Source organism: Callospermophilus lateralis, chromosome 2, assembly GCF_048772815.1.
Source record: "Callospermophilus lateralis isolate mCalLat2 chromosome 2, mCalLat2.hap1, whole genome shotgun sequence".
NCBI classification, from domain to species: Eukaryota; Metazoa; Chordata; class Mammalia; order Rodentia; family Sciuridae; genus Callospermophilus; species Callospermophilus lateralis.
This window is the reverse complement of record NC_135306.1, coordinates 82,032,419-82,056,603: the sequence shown is the minus strand read 5'-3', so window position 1 is coordinate 82,056,603 and position 24,185 is coordinate 82,032,419. Positions and strand designations below refer to the sequence as shown.

General features: G+C 32.9%; 1 protein-coding gene across 8 annotated transcripts in view; it reads left to right on the top strand.

The window, feature by feature from the left end:
• Positions 1-24,185, top strand: part of Gkap1 (G kinase anchoring protein 1) — a 58,120-nt gene that overhangs the window by 18,588 nt on the left and 15,347 nt on the right. For 7 of the 8 annotated variants that reach the window (XM_076846102.2, XM_076846095.2, XM_076846097.2 and 4 more), the window contains 3 exons: positions 1,018-1,141; positions 3,618-3,640; positions 22,283-22,435. In XM_076846102.2, coding sequence (XP_076702217.1) covers positions 1,018-1,141; positions 3,618-3,640; positions 22,283-22,435 — 300 coding nt within the window. The remainder of the gene's footprint in view (positions 1-1,017; positions 1,142-3,617; positions 3,641-22,282; positions 22,436-24,185) is intronic. The other variant, XM_076846103.2, reaches the window with a different exon arrangement.

Genomic DNA, 24,185 nt, shown 5'->3' with positions numbered 1-24,185 from the left:
AAACCAACTATGGCAATGTCCAAGCAAAAGACAATAGGGGAAAATGTCAGAAGTTACAAGGAAAAGAGAATAGATTTAAGAGATTTTTAATATACAAACACAACAAGACTTAGTAACTAATAACTAATTGGGATATAAAGTGTGTAGAAAAATAGACAAGGAGACCATGAGTTTCCTAGCTTAGACAATTGTATAGATATGGTGGTGGCATAACAAGGTAATAAGAAAAGGATGAAGTGGGGAAAACAGGTTGGTTGAATGGGAAGATAAATACATTTAATGTGGAAATGCTTATTAAAAACTCCAGCTGACTTCTCTATGTACACACACAAATCATTAGTATAAAAGTGGAACTTTAAACTTTGAAGAGCAATGAATATAAGGCATAAGAAGAATAGGTTAAGAAAGAGATAATGGTGGACGGCAGTTATATTTTTAAGAAGATTGGCTAAAGAAGCTACTAAAGATGACTTATGTATTGAGAAAACCAAGAGATGGTTGAAAGAAAAAATACCTTCTGAATTAGTGATTGAGTTGAGGTTGACTTTAATTTTAGAGTCAAGAGAACAACAGAAGCCAGATTTCAGTGGTGTGAGAATGCACTTACTGTCTTAAATTTGGTTCTGAAAGGAAAGAGGTTATAGATAAAGATAAAATATTTTTGTTTCTATTTTAATGTAAGTTGTGAGAGGTTGAGCATATAAATAAGTACTTTATAAAATTTATATGATTTGACTGACCAAGTTGTGACTTTTAAAATCTGCTTCTTTTTAAAATTTATTTTTATTTTTTAGTTGTAGATGGGCACAGTACCCTTATTTATTGATTTATGAATGTGGTGCTGCGGATCGAACCCAGGGCCTCACGCATGCCAGGCAAGCACTGTACCACTGAGCCACAACCCCAGCCCCCTGATTCTTATCTTTAAAATAAAACTTTAAGAAATGTATTTCTTACTGGTCAGTTGATTTTATAATTTATAAACTAAACTTAATTATTATTGGTAATTCTTTTCAGGAGTATGAAAATGCTGAAAATTCTTCAACTCAGTCAAAAGTTATGAATAAAAAGGATAAAAGAAAGAACCATCAGGGAAAAGACAAACCTCTCACAGTATCACTAAAAGATTTTCAATCTGAAGGTAATGTATGTACGGTATCTGTTAGGCTAGAATCATATTGTCTTTTTATACTTAAGTTGTAAGTACAAATTTTTTTAAATTGATAAAAATTGTTTTCTAATGTGTCATTTAAAATGTAAACCTGCTTCTTAGTCTGTTTTGTGCTTTTATATTTTAACATCTGAGATTAGATAATTTATAACAAACAAATTTATTGATTCAGTTTGGAGGTAGGGAAGTTCAGTGTCAGGGTGCTAGCATTTGCAAGAACCTTCATGCTGCATTGTCTTGTGGAAGAAGGCAGAGGACAAGAGAGCAGGAGGGGGTCAAACACACTCTTTTAACATGGCACTAGTCCCACTTTTGAGGGTGGAGACCTCATGGCTGAATCACCTCTTAATTCTATTTCAGTGAAAATAAAAGTTCAAAATGCATTTTGAAGAGGACAAACCATATCGATCTGTTTATAAGTAAAATATTTGAGGATTAGGATAATTTAAATCAATTGTTAAAACTTTATAAAACTCAGTAAATACTTATCTTTTTGTATTTTTGAATTGTTACTTTTCTAAAAAAGTATTAAAATTGGCATTTGCAATTTGAGTGACCTTAAAATATATTTCTGTTCATATACATAAATGACCAAACCTCTCAACCATTATTGATCAACCACTTCACATTATCTGGAATTACCCCTTAGAAAATAAAGTACAAATTTTAGAATGAAATTTATTTCCAGAAAACTGTTTATATAACATCATTTGGATTCATTATTAAACAGCAAAGACAGAAGGAATTATATCCTCCATTAAACTTTTGAAGACAGACCACAAAGCACATCATTTCTAATATGGGTAATACCTTACCTTGTGCTATACAATATGGTAGCCACTATTCATCAGTGGCATTTTAAATATACATTAGTTTAAAAGTATAGCTCCTGAATTGCATTACTCACACTTCAAATGCTCAATGTGACTAGTAGCTTCCATATTTTCCCAACTATAGAAAATTAACATCATTGCAGAAAATTTGAACAGTGCTTGTGTTACAGAATAGAATAGTTGCTGACCATATGAGTGGCTAAAGAATGGTTTATTTTATTCATAAGAATTCAGCCTTAATATTTTTAACATTATGAGTATAAATGTCTCTATAGCAGTAATTTCAAAAAATAAAAATGAAAGATCTAAATACTGTTGCAAAAGTGTTTTTGTGAACTAACTAGGAATGAATTTAGAGGATTATTTTGCTTTCTTTTGAGGCACCAGAGTTTTTCCTATAGTCTGCTTCTGAGTAATTTGCTTTACTTTGAGGTTAAAAGAACACACATGCATGTTAAAATAAAATTTCTAATAAGAAAGATTTTATATAAGAAACATTTCACTAAAAGTAGAAGTATGAAGAGAATTATTTTTAGAACCCCTACTTTGTTTGACATATGTTTCATTTCTTAAGTAGTATATAAGTTTATCAGCTGCATCGAGAAAACCATCAGTAACAATATGTTAAAGGGAAGGTACACAGTATTTTTATAAGTCATGATTATCACAGTTGTGATTATTCCTCAGATTCTGGCATCATGTTGTATGTTAAGTAGAACATGCCAAAATAATGGTCACATGGCCTACCAGGATTTGGTAATTTAATGTGAACCTTAAGATTTTGGCATTTACTATGTCTATAGACTTTTATTTTGATCAAAAGATGTTTTAGAGAATTGTATCATCTTTCATAGTTTTAGTCAAAAGAAAGCTATTAAATTATTTTTAGTCCTGGAGAATGTAAGGTTTCTGCTATACACAAAAGTATTATTATTAGATATCCTGATCCTTTCCAGTTTAAATAAGAATACTTGCTCCTTGCTTGTACTTTAGATGCAACCTTGTATCTATATAGATTCTTTTATGTCTTCCTTTTCTTACCTGTTCTCAGTAATTTCTTTCCTGAAATGTTGTGTTGTTTCTAAGTCAGTGACTAACTTCATCTAGAAATATTTTTATGGGTTCATTTTTATATTCTATGAATTTACCTCAGTTTTTAGGGTTTTATTCATAGTACTATCGAATCATCATGATATATATTTTTAAAATAAAATAGCTTACAGTTTTAAAGGATATAAATTATTATCATACTCTGTTTCATTCAACAAAGGAAATAATCTGAACATTTTTACAGTTAACAGTACTCTAAATTGATTTTGATCATTTGTGTCCCCTCAGCTTTCTCTCTCCACTGAAATCTTGTGAAACCAAATAACTAAATTATGAGACTCACTTGTTTTAAAATTTAATGTATGGATGATATTTAACTTAAGATACAAGATCTTGGTCCCTAAGCTGAACTAATTACTAATTTTATCCTGACTTTTAACATCTTAAATCTAGAAAAGTAAGTCTGATATGAGTCCTAGATAACCCTTTATAATTTTTAGTTTTATTTATATGCTAAAACATTTTATTTCAATGAAGTTTCACTTTTTATTTTTTATTTACAGATCATATTAGTAAAAAGACTGAGGTAAGTTTGGAACCATCTTATATTTTAGAAAACACTGTTGATTTTAAGAATAACAGTTTAATATTTAGCAGTAAGTGTTTTTGAGACATAGCTGTTTAAAGGATAGTTGATAGGTTTGTCTTGATTGAACCCATCAGGTTTTGGCAGTATCAGGATAGAAAATATAGGATAAAAATACTATTTGCATGAAGTATAATGACATTTGGGTTTATTATCCTAATTTGTGTGTGTGGGAGTGTGTGTGTGGTGAGAGAAAGTGTCTGCACATGGGCCAAAATATTACCATGTGTGTACCAAACTTAAAATTGAAGGTAAAAGTGTCTATGTTTCAATCTTCATAAAAATCTTATCCTGGGAAACCATATCTCAGGTATTGAGAATTATGGAAATAGTGAGGTAAGCTGTGATTCTATAGATGCCCATTCCTTTCATCATTAAGGAGTAATACAGCCTATAGCCTACAAACCTTCCTGGTGTTATAGGTCCCTTTCTTTTAAAATTCTATTGCTGCCTCTACAAACCTTTTAGATTTGAGAGATGATACTGTTATAAAACATCCCCTTCTGTTGAGGAAGATACTAATAAAATATTACAGTTCTTTTGGTTTCTTAAAGCAATAATTTCCAAGTTTCATTATTCTTCTGTTATATATGCTTTATTGTTAGTGATTTCATTGTTTTTTTTCATGATCAGATAGTTCTTGATTTCACTTAGAATATTCTGTATATATTTTGTCTGACCTTTTTGTTTTATTTTGTTTCAAGCATTTGCTTGCCCAGGTTAGGAAAATTTAATCCATCTCTTAAGAAAACCATATCTGGGGCTAGGGATGTAGCTCAGTGGTATCATGCTTAGCATACACAAGGTCCTGTGTTCACTCCTCCATACTACCATAAAAACAGAAAATCACATTTAAATAATCCTCTCACCATATTAATATTAATAATTTAGTTTGTAACTATACCTGTAAACACAAAATTGATTGATTGTTAAAACAGATAGTTGAAATTTTTAGGTTATTTTAAGCCGCTAACACTATTTCTTAGTTAAAATTAGTTAAAATTTAAATGACCTCATATTTAAACTGAATATTAAATCTGTGTTCAAAAGTAGAAACCTGTTTTGGGACCAATTTCAATTTATTTTTACCCATTGAGTTTTGGGGGATAGTTTTAATTCTATCAACTGTTCCAAGCTTTGATTTTTTTTTTCTTTTCTGATGTGAAAGATTAACAAAAAAAAATGCAGAGCAAGAGGATTTTATCTATTTAATATATTCAAGATGAGTTGTATTTAAATGAGCATCTGTATAGGGAATCATATTTTTCCTATCCTCAATTATTAAATTTCATATGAAATAAAATTAATTATAAAGAATCTTTATGATTTACACGTTTTATATTTAAAATGTAGTCTAACTTATTTTCCACATAACTATTTAAGAAATTAGTCAAAAGAATATATAATTCACTTCATCTTTTAATGCTTGTTAGAAACATATCACTTTTATGTTCCATTTCTATTACTAGTATTACAGGTTGAGTATCCCTTATCCAAAATACTTGGAACCAGTAAATTGTTTCTGGTTTTGGATTTTGGAATATTTGCATAGATTTTTCTGGTTGAGCATCCCTAATCTGAAAACACTAAACATCCAAATAGGATGGAGCATTTTGGATTTCAGATTTTTTTATTAGAAATTCTCAACCTGTATTCACTTTATGGGATTTAAATGTTACAGTGGTTTTGCTCTTGCTCTAGGAGTTTAGAAGAATTTTATCTCCTCCACCTCAGAGAATCCACAAAGAAGACTGAAAATATTTGTTTGAACTCCAAAATGAAATGTTTTCTGTTCCTATAAATGTACTAATCTTTGTTACATTATATTCTGAATAATTATTTCTATCCTTATATGTTACTTAATATCAGGAGAGTTTTTTTTCATCATTACTCTAAAGTACCTAACCCCTTGTCAGAATAACATTCTTACCTGCCCCTTATAAATCAGGCGTTTATTGGATAAAATTCAAATCATTTTTAAAATTTTTTTATTAGGTGATTTAGGGGTACTTGAACTGCATGTAGGGAGTTGGGATACAGTTAGCTTTTCTTCATTAAATATCTGGGAGATGTTGACTACCATTCATCCACCAGTGTCCTTCACTAGAGTATAAACAAGAATATCCCAAGAGAATTCTAGATAAACAGAATTAATAACAGAGTAGTTGCTTATACAAACCTCTTTTTAAAACCTCAAATAACCTTTTAAGAAATGTTATTTTATTTTTAAAAGTTTTTTTAATCTTAATTTTAAAAAATCTTAATATGTTTTAAAGTGCTGGTACTGCTGGGAAGAGTATCTTATAGTTTATCCTTTCTCTTGAGACCCACTTTTATCTGACTTTCTTGATGCTAGTCCTTCTAGTATAGTTATATAACTTTAGATATTTTAGTGATCATCAAGTCTTAAAGTCCAAAGGTCAAGTCTTCAGGGTGCTTGAATAGACAGTCTGTGGAAGAATACCCAAGAAATTATAACAGTTGTTGAATACCCAAGAAATTATAACAGTTGTTACCAAAGGAGGCAGGGGGTGATTCTAGGACAAGGATAAGAGAAAGGCTTTTTACAGTATAAGTTTTTGAGTTTTTATCATGTCTCTGCTATAATTGTTTTTATTAAAAATTAAAAGGACTGGAGATAAAGGAAAGAGCCAAGGAACAAAATCAATCCTATGTGGCTTCATAACCTATTTATTTCTGATTGTACTATGCTTGGTTACATGAGTGAATAAGTAACTTATTTTAGGATCTAGTATATTATGAAAAAAATGTTGGATCTGTTGATTTTCTAATGTTATGATAATTTATCATTGTATAATTAAATAATAAGAGAAAGATGTTAAAAAGTAAAATAGTTAATCAACTATTAACTATTAGTTATACCTACCAAAATGTTATTAATATAGACTATTAAAGTTAAAAGCACATACATTTAAACTGACTTTGAAATATCTCACCTAAAAGCTGGCTTTACTTAAATTTCAAGCCATGTCCTAGTCTTAATTTGTTGCGTTTATTTTTGTTCCCTTTCCTATACTTAATTTATTAGTTCTCTGGTTTTGAGTAACAGAAGGCCAACTCAGTCCAGCATAAGCAAAAAAAAAAAAAAAAAAAAAAAAAAAAAAACATAAATAAATACATAAAAGTGATTATTTGGTTCATATAACCAAGTCATAAAAGAATAGGGGGAGAATGCTGTCCTGGAACTTGTGATCTTTCCTGCCTCAGTTGACTGGATCCAGATGTTTCAACAGTTTTAGAACTCTCTACTCTCAGTTGCTATCTGTGGCTTCATCTCAAGACAGATCATATGATTATGTGGGGATCTGAGAATTACGTTTTCACAGTGTTTCTTATAAACTGTTAATTAGATTTTCTTAAAATATATTTTTTAGTTGTAGATGGACACAATACCTTTATTTTGTTTATTTTAATGTGGTACTGAGGACCAAACTCAGTGCCTCACACGTGCTAGGCAAGCGGTCTACCATGTGCTAGGAAGCTCCTGAACTACTTTTAAGGCTGTAACCCCAGCCCTTGAGACAGTTAGATTCAAATTGTTTTCTTAAATAGATTAAAGAGGCATGAGTGTTTCTTAGAGTATATAATATATTTCCCATCGTATCAAATCAAGGGTTGTAGAATGTTTTGCTATTTTTATGATGTTAAAACTGATTGATGGCTCTCATACCAAAATTTTCAATAAAACGAACCAGGACTAGGAGAAATGACTGCTTCTAGGACCATAAGAGGAGATATATAAGATGAACCTGGAGCATCTTGTAGTGCAAAAAAGTAAGAAGGTGCTTTAAAAAAAGAAAAAAAAAAGAAAAGAAAAAGATTGGGAGCATGTCAGAGGGACAGTAAGAGCCACTAAAGTAGCTCCAATAGTCAGAGCTGAGATAATTTGAGAAACCAAGTAAACATAATATTGTACCCAAAGTACAAAGTGTATACTTATGAGTCAGTAATAAGTGGTTCACATAAGTAAATAAATGTGAGAAGAGAGATAATCTTCTACTCGTAAAAATTCCAAATGGTTTATGTAGATATTCTCCTTCCAGTAGATGGAACTTAATTTCTCCCATACCTCCTTGAGTGTGGGCTTTGCTATGGAAGGAGGAAAAATAACTTTACACTGGAGAATTCTGGCAGACACTTCCTTGACGAGGTGATCAGTGTTACCAATATTGGTTCCTTACTTATAACAAATGTACCATAATAATGTAAAGTGTTAACAACAGGGGAAAACAGGTGAGGGATATGTGGGAACCCCCTATATTATTTTTGCAACTTTTTTGTAAGTCTAACACTATTTTAAAATAAAAGTATATTTAAGTGATCGGTGGGGTTCGGATGTTACAGCCATTCTAACGCTTCTCATCAGCCTGTAAGTCAATGCTTTAGCAATTATTGGTGATTATTTTTTGATTCATTATTTCCTTGTAGCTTATTCTCCATCAGATTTTTACTTCAAGAACATATACATGTAGTAATAACTGAATGATAGAGGAGGGTTTATATGAAAACCAGTCTCCCACCCTAGCCCTTGCCCTTTCCTGTACGTATTTTTTTTTTTTTTTTAAACTGGGGCTTGAACTCAGAGGTAATTTACCACTGAACGACATCACAGCCCTTTTTATTTTTATTTTTTTATTTTGAGACAGGCTTTCACGAAGTTGCTTAGGCCTTGCTAAGTTGCTAATGCTGTCCTGGAACTTGTGATCTTTCCTGCCTCAGTTTCCCAAGTGCTGGTATTATAGAAATGTGCCACCATACCTGGAAGCTCCTGAACTACTTTTAAAAATAATTTTTATATTTTCAAGACTGATTCTTCTGTATACCAAGCCATGTGGAAGTCTTGAGTTTTTCTGAACATACTGTATTTTTTCATACTATTTCATACTATATTTTTCTCTATTTTTCTTTATCTGGCTAACTTGTCTAATGAGTCACTGACCAGAGTAAACATCTTGCTTTAGAACTTAGCCATAGGGTCACATTTTTCTGGAAGCTTTCCCCAATCATGATCTTATTTAGATGCCCTGAACAGCCTGTTTAATAGCATTCAACTCCTTATCATCATTTTTTTCCCATGGCTTTATTGAGGTAAAATTGAAGAACAGGGGCTGGGGCTCAGCAGTAGTGCACTTGCCTGGCATGTATGAGGCACTGAGTTCAATTCACAGCACTACATATAAATAAATAAAATAAAGGTCTATCAACAACTAAAAAAATTTTTTTGGAAGTACAATAAAAAGTACATATTTGAAGTATGTAATTTTATCACCTTTGACATGTATATAACCAATGCAGTCAGCAATTCCATTACTTTTTAAAATTTGAAATCATGCAGACTGTTTCCTGTATGATTTATTATATTAGAAATCAATCACCTTAACATATAGAGAACCCCACCCCCCACTCATCAACTATTTCAAAATTAAATAGGACACTTATAAATATCTCAGAGGTCAAGGGGAAAAGCCCGAGAAAAGTAAATAAAAAGTGCTTTGAACTAAGTGATAATAAAATTTTAAGTATCAGGATTTCTGGGATGAAACAGTACTCAAATGAACATTTATAACTTAAAATAACTCATATCGGAAAGAAGCTAGATTAACAAATTATTTTCAAATTATGCAGTAGGAAGGAAAAAATAAGAGTAGGAGCAGAAATAGATGAAATAGAGAAATAGTACAAAAATAAACAAGTCTAATCAAGAAAAAAGCAAGAACAAAAATTAATATTAGTGGAAAGGGAGCTATTAAAAATAACCCTACAGGGGCTGGGGTTGTGGCTCAGTGGTAGAGCGCTTGCCTGGCATGTATGAGGCCCTGGATTCAATCCTTAACACCACATAAAATAAATAAATGAAATAAGGATATTGTGTTCAACTACAACTAAAAAATATTTAAAAAATAACACTACAGGTGCTAAAAATATATTAAGGTAATATTATAATTGTATGCCAACATGTGTGATGATCAGTATTAGAGATGGATCCGGGTGCTGCTGAGAAGAAAGTATATTCAGTCATTGATATTCTATATATGTCTGTTAAATCTAAATTATCAGTTGTATTTTTTACTTGTATAGCTTTTTTGTTTAGTGGATCTATCCAGTAGAGACAGAGGCATTTTAAGTTACCAGTATTATTATGTTGTGCTCTATTTGATTCTTGAAATTGAGAAGGGTTTGTTTGATGTACGTGGATGTTCCATTGTTTGGGGCATAAATATTTATGATTGTAATGTCTTGTTGATGTATAATTCCTCTAAGCAGTATGAAACGGCCTTCTTTTCCCTTCTGATTAACTTTGGGTTAAAATCCACTTTATCTGATATGAGGATAGAAACCTCTGCTTGTTTATGTGATCCATGTGAGTGATATATTTTTCTATCCTTTCACCTTCAGTAAGTGGATGTCTCTTGGAGACAGCATCTTGTTGAGACTTGTTTTTTAAATCAGTCTCCCAGTCTGTGTCTTTTAATTGATGAGTTTAGGCCATTAATGTTCAAGGTTATTATTGAGATATGATTTGTATTCCTGGTTATTTGGGCTTATTTCTAGTTTTTAATTTTAATTAGCTTCTCCTTTGATTAACTATTCCTCTCTTTGCTGGTTTTCACTTTTTTTTTTTTTCCATTTCATCTTCGTGGAATATTTTGTTGAGATAGTTTTGTAGTGCAGGCTTTCTAGTTGTAAATTCTTTTGTTTATCATGGAAGATTTTTATTTATTTTTATTTATTTTTTTTAAATTAATTTTTATTGTAGGTTGTTCAAAACATTACATAGTTCTTGATATATCATATTTCACACTTTGATTCAAGTGGGATATGAACTCCCATTATTACCCCATATACAAATTGCAGAATCACATCAGTTGCACAACCATTGATTTACATATTGCCATTCTGGTGTCTGTTGTATTCTGCTGCCTTTCCTATCCTCTACTATCCCCCCTCCTCCCTCCCCTCCCCTCTTCTCTCTCTACCCCCTCTACTGTAATTCATTTCTCCCCCTTATATTTTTCCTCCTTTCCCCTCACTTCCTCTTGTAGAAGATTTTTATTTGATCTTCAAATCTGAAGTTTAATTTTGCTGGATATAGGATTCATGGTTGGTATCCATTTTCTTTCAGCACTTGATATATATTATTTCAGGACATCCTAGCTTTGAGGGTCTGGGATGAGAAATCATCTGAGATCTGAATTGATTTCCCCATATAGGTAATCTGATATTTTTCTCTCACAGCCTTTAAGATTCTATCTGTATGATAGGCATTTTCAGTATAATGTGCCTTGGTGTGGGTCTGTTGTAATTTTGTACATTTGGGGTCCGGTAAGCCTCCTGTATTTGATTTTATATTCCATTCTTTAGGTTTGGAAAATTTTCTAGTATATTATTTTATTGAAAAGATTGTGCATTCCTTTGGTTTGTTCCTCTGCAACTTCATCTATTTCGATAAATCTTAAATTTGGTCTATTCATGTTATCCCATAGTTCTTGGAATTCTGCTCATGGTTTCTTTTCTTTTTTTTTTTTTAATATTTTTTGTAGTTGTAGATGGACAGAATGCCTTTATTTTATTTGTTTATTTTTATGTGGTGCTAAGGATCGAACCCAGTGCTTCACGCATGCTAGGCAGGTGCTCTGCCACTGAGCTACAGCCCCAGCCCTGCTCATGGTTTCTTAATATCTTCTCTCCATGGTCAAGTCTGTTTTCAAAATTATGTATTTTTCTCTCTGATTTCATTTCTCATACTGTTCTTTAACTTCACAGTTCTAGGTACATTCTTAACTCCTTCTCTGACATGTTTTTCAATGTGGTGTTGATGGATTCTGGTTTTGGAGTATCTAGGTTTGTTTGGGGCAGTTTTTTTCCTTGCTTTTTCATGTAGTTTATGTGTCTACCCATCTAACAGTATGGATCTAAGGCAGTAGAGTTTCTACCCTGTGGACTTACAATGTCCCGAGGTTTCCACTACCACACCATTTAGGGGAAGACAAATAATAACCACCACCAATGTAAACAATACACAGCATTAAAACAAATAGTACCTACGATGATATCTATAATGTTAATTATACCAATATACAGAAATGATATGATCATACAATAAAAACAGCAGGTTTGTAAAAGGGTTTATAATTTCAAAAGGTGAACAGGGAGAGATCAGAGAGGATGTAATGATTATGAGGCAGGAGGAGAGAAGAAGTAAAAAAGTAAAGGAAGAATTAAGGAAAATAGAGATTAGTTATTAGCAAATGAAAAGAGAATGGAAACAGAAAAAATGTATAAAGTAAAAATTATAAAAAATTAAAAATAAAAAAATGCAAAACTAAAATATACCAAACATTCTAGTTCACAGAAAAAAAACTAATCCATGAAAAATAATTGGCTTTAAAAATGTTAGAAATGAGAAAAAAATGAATATGTATAAGTGTCCATATACCATTAAGATCACAATTAAACAGAGAAAAAGAATTAAAAAAAAAAGATCTTGATGAAAAGTTAAGGAGTTCAAAAGATTCTCATTTTCTTTTCTCAGTAGTTTTAGGGGTGGGGTCCTCTGGAGCTTGAATGCTCCACCCTCTGGATTGCTGGAGTGAGAGAGGTAATCCAGTAGGTGGAATTCCTGAAGGCAGGGTTTAGGCTTAGATGGGCTCCAGGCTCTTCACTGAATGCCAGTTGGTCTGGAGATTTTAAATCAGCACACCTCCAGGGCTCAGTACTTGCTGGTCCACACTGAGAGACTGTACTCCAGGGATCTTCCCTGGTTTCTATTGGTGAGATAGCCAATTCTTAGCCCCCTGTGTCACCTTCAGACCTCACGTTTCCTGTAAAGGTTCAGTCTCTAAATGATCTCTCCTGCCTCCTCCCTTCCAAGTTCCTGGCAAGATAGGTCTTTTCTAGCTGGTCCTGCAAGCAGTCGGATTGAAGGAGAGGGGTAGAGCAGGATGGGTATCCATTACCAGTTGTTCCCTGTGTAAACTTCTTTTCCGTTTGATTTTCTCCTGGTTACAAGCACACTCTGTGTGTCTGCAGTATGTGTTTACTGGGGCTGTATTTCAGCCCAGACTTGGGTTTGCCAGGAATTGGCACCTTCAAGTGCTGGCCCAGTGCAGCGGCTGCAAAATGGTTCTTTCCTTCTTCTACATGCTGACTGGAGAGGTGGTGTCTTCTTTCCCTGCACATGGATATTGTGCAGCGCATCCTTCAGGTTTGCCGATCCTTGATCTCTAAATGCTCCATACCCGGGCACACCTTGGGCCTCCCCCAAATTTGGCTTCCTTTATTCCTTTATCTCTCCACTGTGCTCATAGAGGGACTACTCTGGCTGCTGCTTCCAGCCTGATTGTGCCGCTGGGGATTTCCTCCTTATTTTATTATATTCAACCTCCTGAGTCTCCGATCTGCTTTTTGAATGTCCAGTTTTAAATTCCAGTAAAGTCCCCCCACTTTTTTTTTTTGTTTGCCCACTTTGCCAAGAAGCTGCCTGTCTACTTTCTTGTTTCACTCTATGGAGGAGTCAGGAAAGTGACCGCTTCTATTCTGTCATCTTGAAACTTCTCCTTATCATTTCTTCACTAGAATTTGAGTTCTTAGAAGTTAACAAAATCAAATTTTGTTGATTTTGTTCCCTAGTAGTCCTAATTTCTGACACATGGTAAATAGTAATGTAAATGAAAATCAGTTGAGTGAATGACATTGTTCTTCCTTCTTACTAAAACTTCCAAGAGTCTTTGTTGGAGTCTGCTTATGTATTTTAATAATGTTTATAACAACCACATAGTAGATTTCATTTTCTCTGCCACTTTAAACACATTATTAGGGCTTTCATGGAGCTCTCTATTAAGAATAATATGAGACTACATCCTTGTTCAGTAAGAAAAAAAAATGCCACTAACAATTAACTATATTTGCCATTTACAAAAGAAGTGGCTACATGCTTTATAGTTTGTTATTCCTGATTTAAAGAAGAGTTATTTTAAAAAGAGTTATCTTTCTATTTAAAGAGGATTTAAAGAAGCGTTATTTATGTATTAGTTTTTATCTTTCTTAGTATTATGAGTTCCAGGAGAGTAGCCTATGCATAGTATAGTCCTGAGTACATAGTAACAGCTTATTAAATGCAAAATTATTTCAAGTTAAGACTTGATTCTATTGGAGTTTACCCTGGGGGAGAGGAGAAAGTAGACTTAACCCCAAATATACTGTCATTAATAGCTCACTTGGAGAGAACATCATTATTTAGATTTCCTCTTGGAATAAGTTAAAAACACTTGAGTAGTAAAAACAAAAAATCATATAGTTTGCTATTTTGAAAATTGTATAACAGTATGTTAAAGTATCTTTTTAAAAATTTTTTTTAGTTTTAAGTGGACACAATATCTTTATTTCACATTTATATGGCGCTGAGGATCAAACTCAGTATCTCAAGCATGAGGCAAGCACTCTACCACTGAGCCATAATCCCAGGCCTTTAAAGTATCTTAAATTGTAAAGCTAGAAGGCTATCCTCTAAGATCTAACATGGAACTCTTAGAAATATGAAAGTATTATAATGAAAGTTTTCCCACAGATTAATCTGTAGAGTCTCTGCAAGTCTAGTGAAAATCCTAGAATTTTTGTTTTGTTTTTAGAACTCAACAAGTTACTAGTATAGAACATCAAAGGCCAAGAGCTAAGAACTTGTAAAGAAGAACCATAAATAATGTATTTGTCATTCACCAAAAGTCCATGTATGTATGAGTATGTTTTTGAGCTGTTTTGTCCCACTGGGCAGTTTAATCCTGGGCCATTTCTATACTTGTTAATTATTCTAACTTTATCATGTTTTATATGTAGAAAAGCAAGGAACCAGCTGTATTAAGAAAAAATAAATAAATTGTATCTTTACTTTTCATCACACAATAAAATCTGCATACAGATGAGCCATTTATATAAAAGGCATATTTATAACTTTTAGAACTGGAAAATACAGGAGAACATGTTTCTGACTGAGGAGTATGGGAAAAATTCACAGAAATACTCTAAAACAAATGATTTATAAATCGGATGTCATTCAAAGTAAATAACTTATTTTCCACAAAATACCAAATAGAATGTAAAAAAGTAAGGCACAAATGAAGTTTTCAAAATATAGAACTGATAAAGAACTAGTATCTAGGTAGAGAAAGAACTCCAATCAAATGGTTACTGTCTCACAAGATATAAATATGAAAGAATAAGCAAGAAACATCAGACATTTCACAAAACAGGAAATATATATAACAGAAACATGACAAACATCCTACTTTGTAACTAATCAGAGAAATGTAAATTAAGATCACATTGAGAATACTGTTTTTTGTTTTGTTTTGTTTTTCCCCTTCACCCATCAGGCAGGCAAAAATTAAGAAGTTTAAAAATATCAAGATTCAGAGATCATGGATCTATGGAATTATAGATCAGTTTATATTGGTGAGAATGTAAATTAGTACAAATACTTTGCATAATTTTGTGTTCTTATAAATTTGAAAATTTATAATAACTGAGGAGTCAGCAGACTTTTTCTATAAAGGGCCAGGTAGCAAATATTTTAGGCTTTGAGGTATATCTGGTCTTTGTTACAACTACTCAGTTCTGCCATTTATAGAATAAAAGCGGCTATAGCTTACTTAAATGACTGAGAATGGTTGCGTTGCAGTAAAACTTTATTTTCAAAACTGGCAGCAGGCCCCTTTTGGGCTGTAGCTTGCAGGTCCTTGATATAAGTTACAATTTTGCAGTTTTACTCCTAAGTACACATGTCCTAGAGAAACTTTTATATTTCCTAGGAACCATAGGAATTTTATGTTTATGTGTGCAATGGACTAGCCCACCTTCATCTTTCCCAAAGAAAAAACTGGAAAAAAATCTATTATTTTTCAGCAGAATGGATAAACTTTAGTGTAATCACACAAAGGTTTACACAGTAGTGAAAGTAAAGTTATGTTTCTGGGTAACTACACGAATGATCCAAAACAGTGTTAAATGAAAAATAAGTCTCAGAAGATTTTCTCAGAGTGGTATCAATTTTATAAAACTTAAACAAAACTTAACTATTCTTTTTTTTTTTTTTTTTAAGAAATGGGGATTGAACCCAAGGGCGCTTAACTGCTGAGCCACATTTCCAGCCCTTTTTTATATTTTATTTAAAAATGGGGTTTTGTTGAATTTCTTAGGGCCTTGCTAAATTGCTGAGACTGACTTTGAATTCACAATCCTCCCTCAGCCTCCTGAGCTGCTGGCATTATAGGCATGCACCACTGCACCTGGCAAAACTTAAGTATTCTTGCTAAAAATACTTAACCTGAGGGCAGGGGTTGTGGCTCACTGGTAGAGCGCTCACCTAGCACATATGAGGCACTGGGTTCAATCCTAAGCCCCACATAAAAGTAAATAAAATAAAGGTATTGTGTACATCTACAACTAAAAAAAATTTTTTTTTTAAAGTTTAACCTAATATATAAATCAAGCCTTGAGCTCTGACTTCCATTTTACAAGAGATAAAACAAACCAGCAAAACCAAGATGGATACTTTGTAGGACAACTGACCTGGTCTCTTTAACAAAACAAAACAAAAATGTTAACTGAGAAGAAAAGGTGGAGTGTTTGGAGGAGGATGTTCTAGATTAAAGGAGATTTAAGAGATGACCAAATGTAATATGTAGACCTTAATTAGACTAGTAATAAGATGTTTTGTTACAGTTGAAGAAATTCAAATATGAAATAGGCATAAGTATATGGTATTAGAAAATATGTTTTTGTTGGGTGTGATAATATGGTTACATTGAAAAATATTTTATAACTGCATGTGAAAGAATTTTGAGATAAAATGTCATGATGGCTATGCTGTAAAATTATAAGCAACAATAGGGGAAATATAGGATAAATATAGGAAAAACTTTACAGTTAAGTTTAGGGGTAGAATAAATGGATGAAAAATTTCATAATAAAAAGTAAATAGAGAAAATGGGCAAATGCATTTATATTGTTTAATGATATGCTTGTAAAACACAAACCAAAGATGGGAATGATAAACTAAATTTGAGGGGTAGTATTAACTTTTGTAGAGTCAGGAAGATAGAGATAAGTGAAAACTACATGAGGGCAGGGCACAAGGAATAAACAGTGTTCTAAATTGTTAAGAAGAATGGTGGAGGGGCTGGGGTTGTGGCTTAGTGGTAGAGCACTTGCCTAGCATGTGTGAGGCATTAGGCTTGGTCCCCGACACCACATAAAAATAAACAACGACAAAAAAAAACAAAACTGCTTTTAAAAAAAAAACAAAAGAACAATGGTGGAGTTGAGTGCCTTCTTAGAAATGGCTTTATTGAGTTATATACCATAAAATTTGTCTATTGCATGTGTATATAGCATGTGTGTATTGAAATAATATTTACCTAATATTTGTTTTGTGTTGCTGGGAATTGAACTGAGGGTGTCATGCATGTTAGGCAACTTCTACTACAGAACTACAACCCCTACTCTTATTTGTAGTATATTTAAAGAGTTTTGTGGCTATAATCATAGTCTAGTTTTCAAAAATTTCCATAATTCCCAAGGCTCCTGCATATCCATTTATTTTATAAAAATATTTTTAGTTATAGATGAACATGATAACTTTATTTTATGTATTTTTTAAAATGTGGTGCTGAGGATCAAACCCAGTGCCTCACATGTGCTAGGCAAGCACTCTACCACTGAATCACAACCCTAGCCCTGACATATACATTTATAATTAGTCTCTACTCCTACCTTCAGCCCTTGGCAATGACTCTTCTGACCTCTGTCTCTGCAAATATGCCTTTTTTGGCAATCTCTTATGAATGTACTCCTACAATATGTAGTCTTACACATTTAAGTTCTTTCACTTAGTGTTTTTGAGCTTTACCCATATATAGCATGTATCAGTATTTCATTCAGATTTATTGGTAAATGTTGGTGGACTTTCTGTGAATGAACATTTGTTGGCTGTGTGTTTCATTTCTCTTAGGTGGATATCTAAGAGTGATATTGCTGGGTTGTAAGGTAAATTTATGTTTAGACTTAGAGTCTGTCAGATTGTTTTAAAAAATGACTGCAGCAGTTATCATCCCCAGCAACTATGGGCTCTAGGTTCCACATTTTACAATTGGTGCATTATAGTTATACATAATGGTGGGATTTGTTGTTAAATATTCACACATGCACATAATATAACAATATAAGTTGGCCAGTATTCTTCCTAGTATTTCCCCTGAGGGTTCCATTTTCTATACATTCTTACGAATACTAGATATTGTCTCTGGTTTTGATTATAGCCATTTGATTATAGCATGTAAATTGTAATTTTCGTTCAGTTTGCACTTTCTTAAACTAAGAAGCATTTTTTCATGTGCTTAGCAGCAATTTTTGCATCTTCTTTGATGAAGTGTCTGTTCAGTTCTGTTGCCCATTTTAATTGTGTTGTCTAATTATTGATTATAAGATTTCTTCTTATGTTTGGAGGATATGAGTCCTCTGTCAGATGTATGATTTCTAATTATTTTCTCTCAGGCTGTGCTTTGCCTTTTTGTTTTCTTAATGGTATCTTTTGAAGCAGAAAAGTTTTATATTTTGATGGATTATACTTTTGATGTTCATTTAATAACTCTTTGCCTAACCAAAGACCATTATTATTTATTCGAGAAGCATTATAGTTTTAATTTTTCCTTAATGTTTATGATTCATATTTTAGTTAATTTTTGTGTATGGTATGAATACAAAATTCAAATTTACCTTTTGGTATGAATAAAAAATTCAAATTTACCTTTCAGCATGTGCATATCCAGTTTTCCCAGTGCTACTTATTGAAAATACTATTATCTCCTTAAAGAAGTGCTTTGGCACCTTTTAAAAAATTAAATTGACCATAAATGTAAAAGTTTACGATAAGACTATCAATCTGTTTAATTGATTTATATGTCTATATTTATGCAAGCATTATATTGTCTTACTCATTGTATGCTGTGCTCAGATTTCAGATTAAATTGAAATTGAATTGGCTATACAGTAATTGATTTAAAGAATCTGTGTTCTTAAATTCACCACATTTTGATCTTTTTTCTGTGATGAATGGTGGGGGGTGGTAGTTGAATTATTTTTGTCTCCCCCGTAGTTTATCAAGTTGTAGTTTGAAATTTTTCATCTTATAGGCTGAAAAGATATTTTGTGCCTCACTAAGAACTACTCAAAAGATATGAGATAGGGATAGTGCATAGAGATTGGGATAGGATTGTAATAATGGGAGCATCTATCAAAAAGTAGACACACTAGATGGAACTGCAGTCTTTTTAGTTGCAGGAAAATCCAGAGATTGTTGCCAACAGCATTTTATTTATTCTGTTTTTATAGAAGTGTTTTAAGCACTTTTGTATTTATTGCTTTCAGATGAAGTCTTAACAGAATATACTGAAAAGAGGGGCTAGGGGCTGAGTGGTAGAGTGCTTGCCTAGCATGTGTGAGGCACTAGGTTCAATCCTCAGCACCACATAAAAATAAATAAAGTGAAGGTATGTGTCCATCTCCAACTAAAAATATTTTTTTAAAAAAGAATATTCTGGGGGCTGGGGTTGTGGCTCAGCAGTAGAGTGCTCAGTTTGCATGTGCGAGACCCTGGGTTCGATCTTCAGCACCACATACAAAAATAAACAAGTAAAATAAAGGTGTAAAAAAATTATTTAAAAAAGAATATTCTGGAAATATTTCATGAAGCAATAGGTTTAAGAGTTATATCTGTACCATTTAGCAATAATTTATGGGCATTCCTGAGCCCATAATTACCTGGGGCTGGGGGGATAAATACTTGCTCTGTCAACTTCTCATAGTATTTATGAGATTCAAATAGTAATGTTTGTTTAAATGCTTTGTAAAATATAAAGCATTTTACAAACTTTTAAAATGTCATTTGTGTATTAAGCACTTATATACAAGAAAATAGTTTATTCAAACACTTAATTTTCATAGATAATGTGAAGGGAAAAGGATATAGAATTTGATCACAAATACAATTGAAACGGGTAAAATTGTATTAGAACCTAAAAATGTGGGGCCTAAGTGAAATCATTGAGAGTGAGAAGAATATTTTCTTTAGTCTCTGTGCATACAACAGGAAGTCAGAGGAGGAATACTGCTTTATTGGAGAATGTGTAAACTTTCTAATTTTACATAATTGGGTATATAATGATAAAATATTATCTCTTTAAAACATTCTTCATGGTATATAGAATTTATTTAAAAATTATTTATAAGTGCAATGCAAAATATCAAGCAATACAAGGTTATTAATCAAGACAGTGCATTATCAGCATAAGTATAAACATAGGTTGATGGGATTGTAAGTCCAGAGATTTGGATAGGGATGCCAGAACAATTCACTGGGGAAAATAGTCTTCTTAACAAATAATGCTGGATATCTACATGCCAAAGAATGAATTTGTACCCCTTCAATACCATACAAAAAAATTAACTCAAAGTAGATGTTAGAAGTAAATGTAAATACTAAAACCATTTGCAGTGGTGCATGCCTGTACTCCCAGTTACTGGGGAGGCTGAGACAGGAGGATTACTTGAACCCAGGGAGTTAGAGACCATTCTGGACACAACATAGCAAGGCCCTGCCTCAGAATAGGAAGGGGTGTGTCTTGGGATGTAGCTCAGTGGTAGAGCAACTTGCCTAGCACACATGAGGCTCTAGATTTCATCCCCAGTACTACAAAAAAAAAAAAAAATTTAATGTTTTTTAGGTTAAAAGATACAATAAATATTTTGTGAAATATCTGCAGAGACAACCCACAAGTGAAAATTTTGCAGATCATATTTAGTAAGATATTTATTTGGAATAAAGAACTCTTACAACTATAAAAAAATAAGTAACTCAGTTAAAAAATGGACAAAGGGTGGCACACGCCTATAATCCCAGCAGCTCAGGTGTGGGGGCTGAGCAGAGCAAAAGGATTGCGAGTTCAAAGCTAGCCTCAGCAAAAGCGAGGTGCTAAGCAACTCAGTGAGACCCTATCTCTAAAAATACAACATAGGACTGGGGATGTGGCTCAGTGGTTGAGTGTCCCTGAATTCAATCCCTGGTACCCCCCAACCAAAAAAAAGGACAAAGGTTCTAAGTAGACATTTCTCCAAAAATATAATGCAAATGCCCCAGAAGCATATGAAAGAATGCTTATCTCCACCAGTGTCAGGGAAATGCCACTCAAAATCACAGTGAGATACTAATTTACACCCAGAAGGGTGGAAGTAATAAAAAAGACAGATGATAGTAAATGTTGGTGAAATCACAAAGAAAATAGAACCTTCTTGCACTGCTGATGGGATTGTAAAATAGTGGGCTGCTTTGGGAAACTATCAGCAATATCTCAAAAGGTTAAACAAAGTTCATATGGCCCGGAAGTCCCACTCTTAGGTATATACCAAACAGAATTGAAAATATGTCCCCCAAAAAAATCTTGTGAATGAATGTTCATAACAGCATTTTTCATAATGGTCAAAGTGTATAAACAACTCAGTGTCCATCAATCAGTGAATGAAGAAGTAAGATGTTGAATGGGATATTATTTGGCAGTAGAAAAAAAAATGAAGTACTGATGTATGCCATAACATTGATGAACTTTGAAAACATTTTACTAACTCACAGAAACTAGTCACAAAGCTGGGTATGGCGGTGAATGCCTGTGATCCCAGCTACTCTGGAGGATGAGGTGGGAAGATCCCAAGTTCAAAGCCAAGCTGGGGTTGAGGGGCAGCAACCAAGTGAGACCCTGTCTTGAAGAAAGAAAAAAGAAGGAAGGAGAGGATAAGGGGAAGGAAGAAGTTAATCACCAAAAAACACATATTGAAACTGGGTACAGTGACACATGCTTGTAATTCCAGTGGCTCTGGAGGCTGAGGCAGGAGGATCTTAAGTTAAAAGCCAGCCTTAGCAAAGGCAAGGTGCTAAGCAACTCAGTGGGACCCTGTCTTTAAATAATAGAGCTTGGGATGTGGCTCAGTGACAGAGTGCCCCTGAGTTTAATCCCCGGTACCAAAAAAACCAAAAACAATACATATTGAATTATTCTTTCTATTTGAAATATCCAGAAAAGTCAAATTTATAGAGATGGAAATAGAATAGTGTTGCCTGGAGCTGGAGAGAGGATTTGGAGGAAATGAGAAGGAATTGCTAATGGGTGCAGGGTTTCTTTTTGGAGTGTTAAAAATGTAATAAAATTGTGGTGATAGTTGTACAACTCTGAATAAGTTAAAAACCATTGACTTATCCACATTGAGTGAATTGCATGTGAGTAACAAAAGCTTTAAAATCAATCAGTTCCCAACTTTAAAAAAAATATGAAGTAAGAAAAGGACTTTTGGAAATGGGTCTACTGTTTATTTTCTGGAGATACAGAAGGATTGAATGGTTTATAATCTCCTAGCTATCTTTTTTTTTTCATTCTTTATCCTTCTAGTGACTGACTAGGTTTATTAAATGAATACACTTGTTGGGTTGAATAATAGTAAATCATAATTCATTTTTGACAGGAATTGAGTTCTTCTCAGACTTTATCACATGATGGAGGATTCTTCAATAGACTGGAAGATGATGTTCATAAAATTCTTATTAGAGAAAAAAGAAGAGAACAGCTTACAGAGTATAATGGAACAGATAATTGTACAGCTCATGAACACAACCAGGCATGTAAAATAGAAAATTCTCTTAAAATCACAGTGAAATTAAAATGCAAATTATCTTTTTTTAAAGTAAGCTTGTCAAATCCAGTTTTGATTATATAAAGCAAGTTTTTTGATATTATCTTACTAGTTAGTAATCCCACGAAAGTATTTATGTTTAAAAATACTAAGTTTGTAGTTTATTCATTGATGAATATTTATTGAATATGTTCTATATTTTATGTACAGTTAAGCACTGGTGAAGGGATGAGGGAACACAAAGATTAGTGGGCATTTGAGGAGGTAAACTTGTAAAAGGATTGTTCGGCATGATGAAGACTTTAAGAGAGATATGAAACAATAAGAAAGATATTTTGAATAGAAAACGTAATCATAGCTTGGGTGAATTGTGATGGTATATAAACAATTACATTTGGCATGGATTTTGAATGATAAATAACTCTAAACTGCGAAATGGAGAAAGACTGCATACTAAGACAACTGCAGAATTAGGAAAGACCTGTAACTGAGTATTCAGGAAATTGAAAAACTCCGCAACCAAGAAGTTTAAGGTAAACTTGGAATGACATGATTAGAGAAATAGATTGAAGTTAAATTTTAAAGATTTTTTTTTCCTATGAAACTAAGAAGTTAAAATTTATTCTTTATAACAGGACAAACTGGATGGCCTGAGTTAAATCTGGTCAGTGGTTGTTTTGTTTGTTTGTTTGTTGTTCTTGTTGTTTTTAAGGCCCATGAACCAAGAATAGTATTTACATTTTTACATAACTGTTTTTAAAAAAGAAAAGAGAATAACCCAGAAAGCCTAAAATATTTGCTGCCAAGCTCTTTACAAAAAAAAAAAAGTTTGCCATTATGCACCATTGGCTCTCAGTGTTGTCTCCCTTTCTATTCTAATTTAACTCTGAACCAACAGGTATTGCTAGAAAATATTTTTAATACAGTGCTAATGTTCTCATCTGATAATGAGTGCTATGTAATTTTTGCCATATCCCCATTTCTACTTGATAGTCCTTTTTTTCCACATTTTTAATTGGTGCATTATAGTTGTACATAATGATGTGATTTATTGTTACACATTCATACACACAATACAACAATAGAATTTGGCCAGTATCACTCCTCAGCACTTTCCCCTCCTTCCCCATCACCCATCCCCTAACCCTTTCCTCTATTGATCTCCCTTTGATTTTTAGGAGATCCACCCCCACCTTTTTTTGTTCCACCCCCACCTTTTTTTTCTTTTTTCTTCTCTAGCTTCCACATATGAGAGAAAACATATGACCCTTGACATTCTGAATTTGGCTTATTTCACTTAATATAATGTTCTCGAAATAGTTCCATCCATTTTCCTGCAATGCCATATTTCGTTTTTATTTATAGATGAATAAAAGTTTGTTGTGTGTGTATATATACCATGTTTTCTTTATCCATTGATGGACATCCAGGCTGGTTTCATAGTTTGGCCTTTGTGAATTGTGCTTCTATAAACATGGGTATGCATGTATTACTGTATGATGATTTTAATTCTTTAGGATAAATAAGTAGAGAATCTTTGAAGGCTTTTGAGTAGAAGGGAGAGTTTTATTTGGTAACTATTAATTTTATTGCAGTACCTAGGAAAAATTGAAGGAGGATGAAGGCTATGGATAAGAACAAGATAATGCTTAATTGTAAGGGTTTAGTGCAACAGTAGTATTCTATTAGTAGGAATATAAATTGGTATAACCATTTTGGGAAACAATTTGGCGTT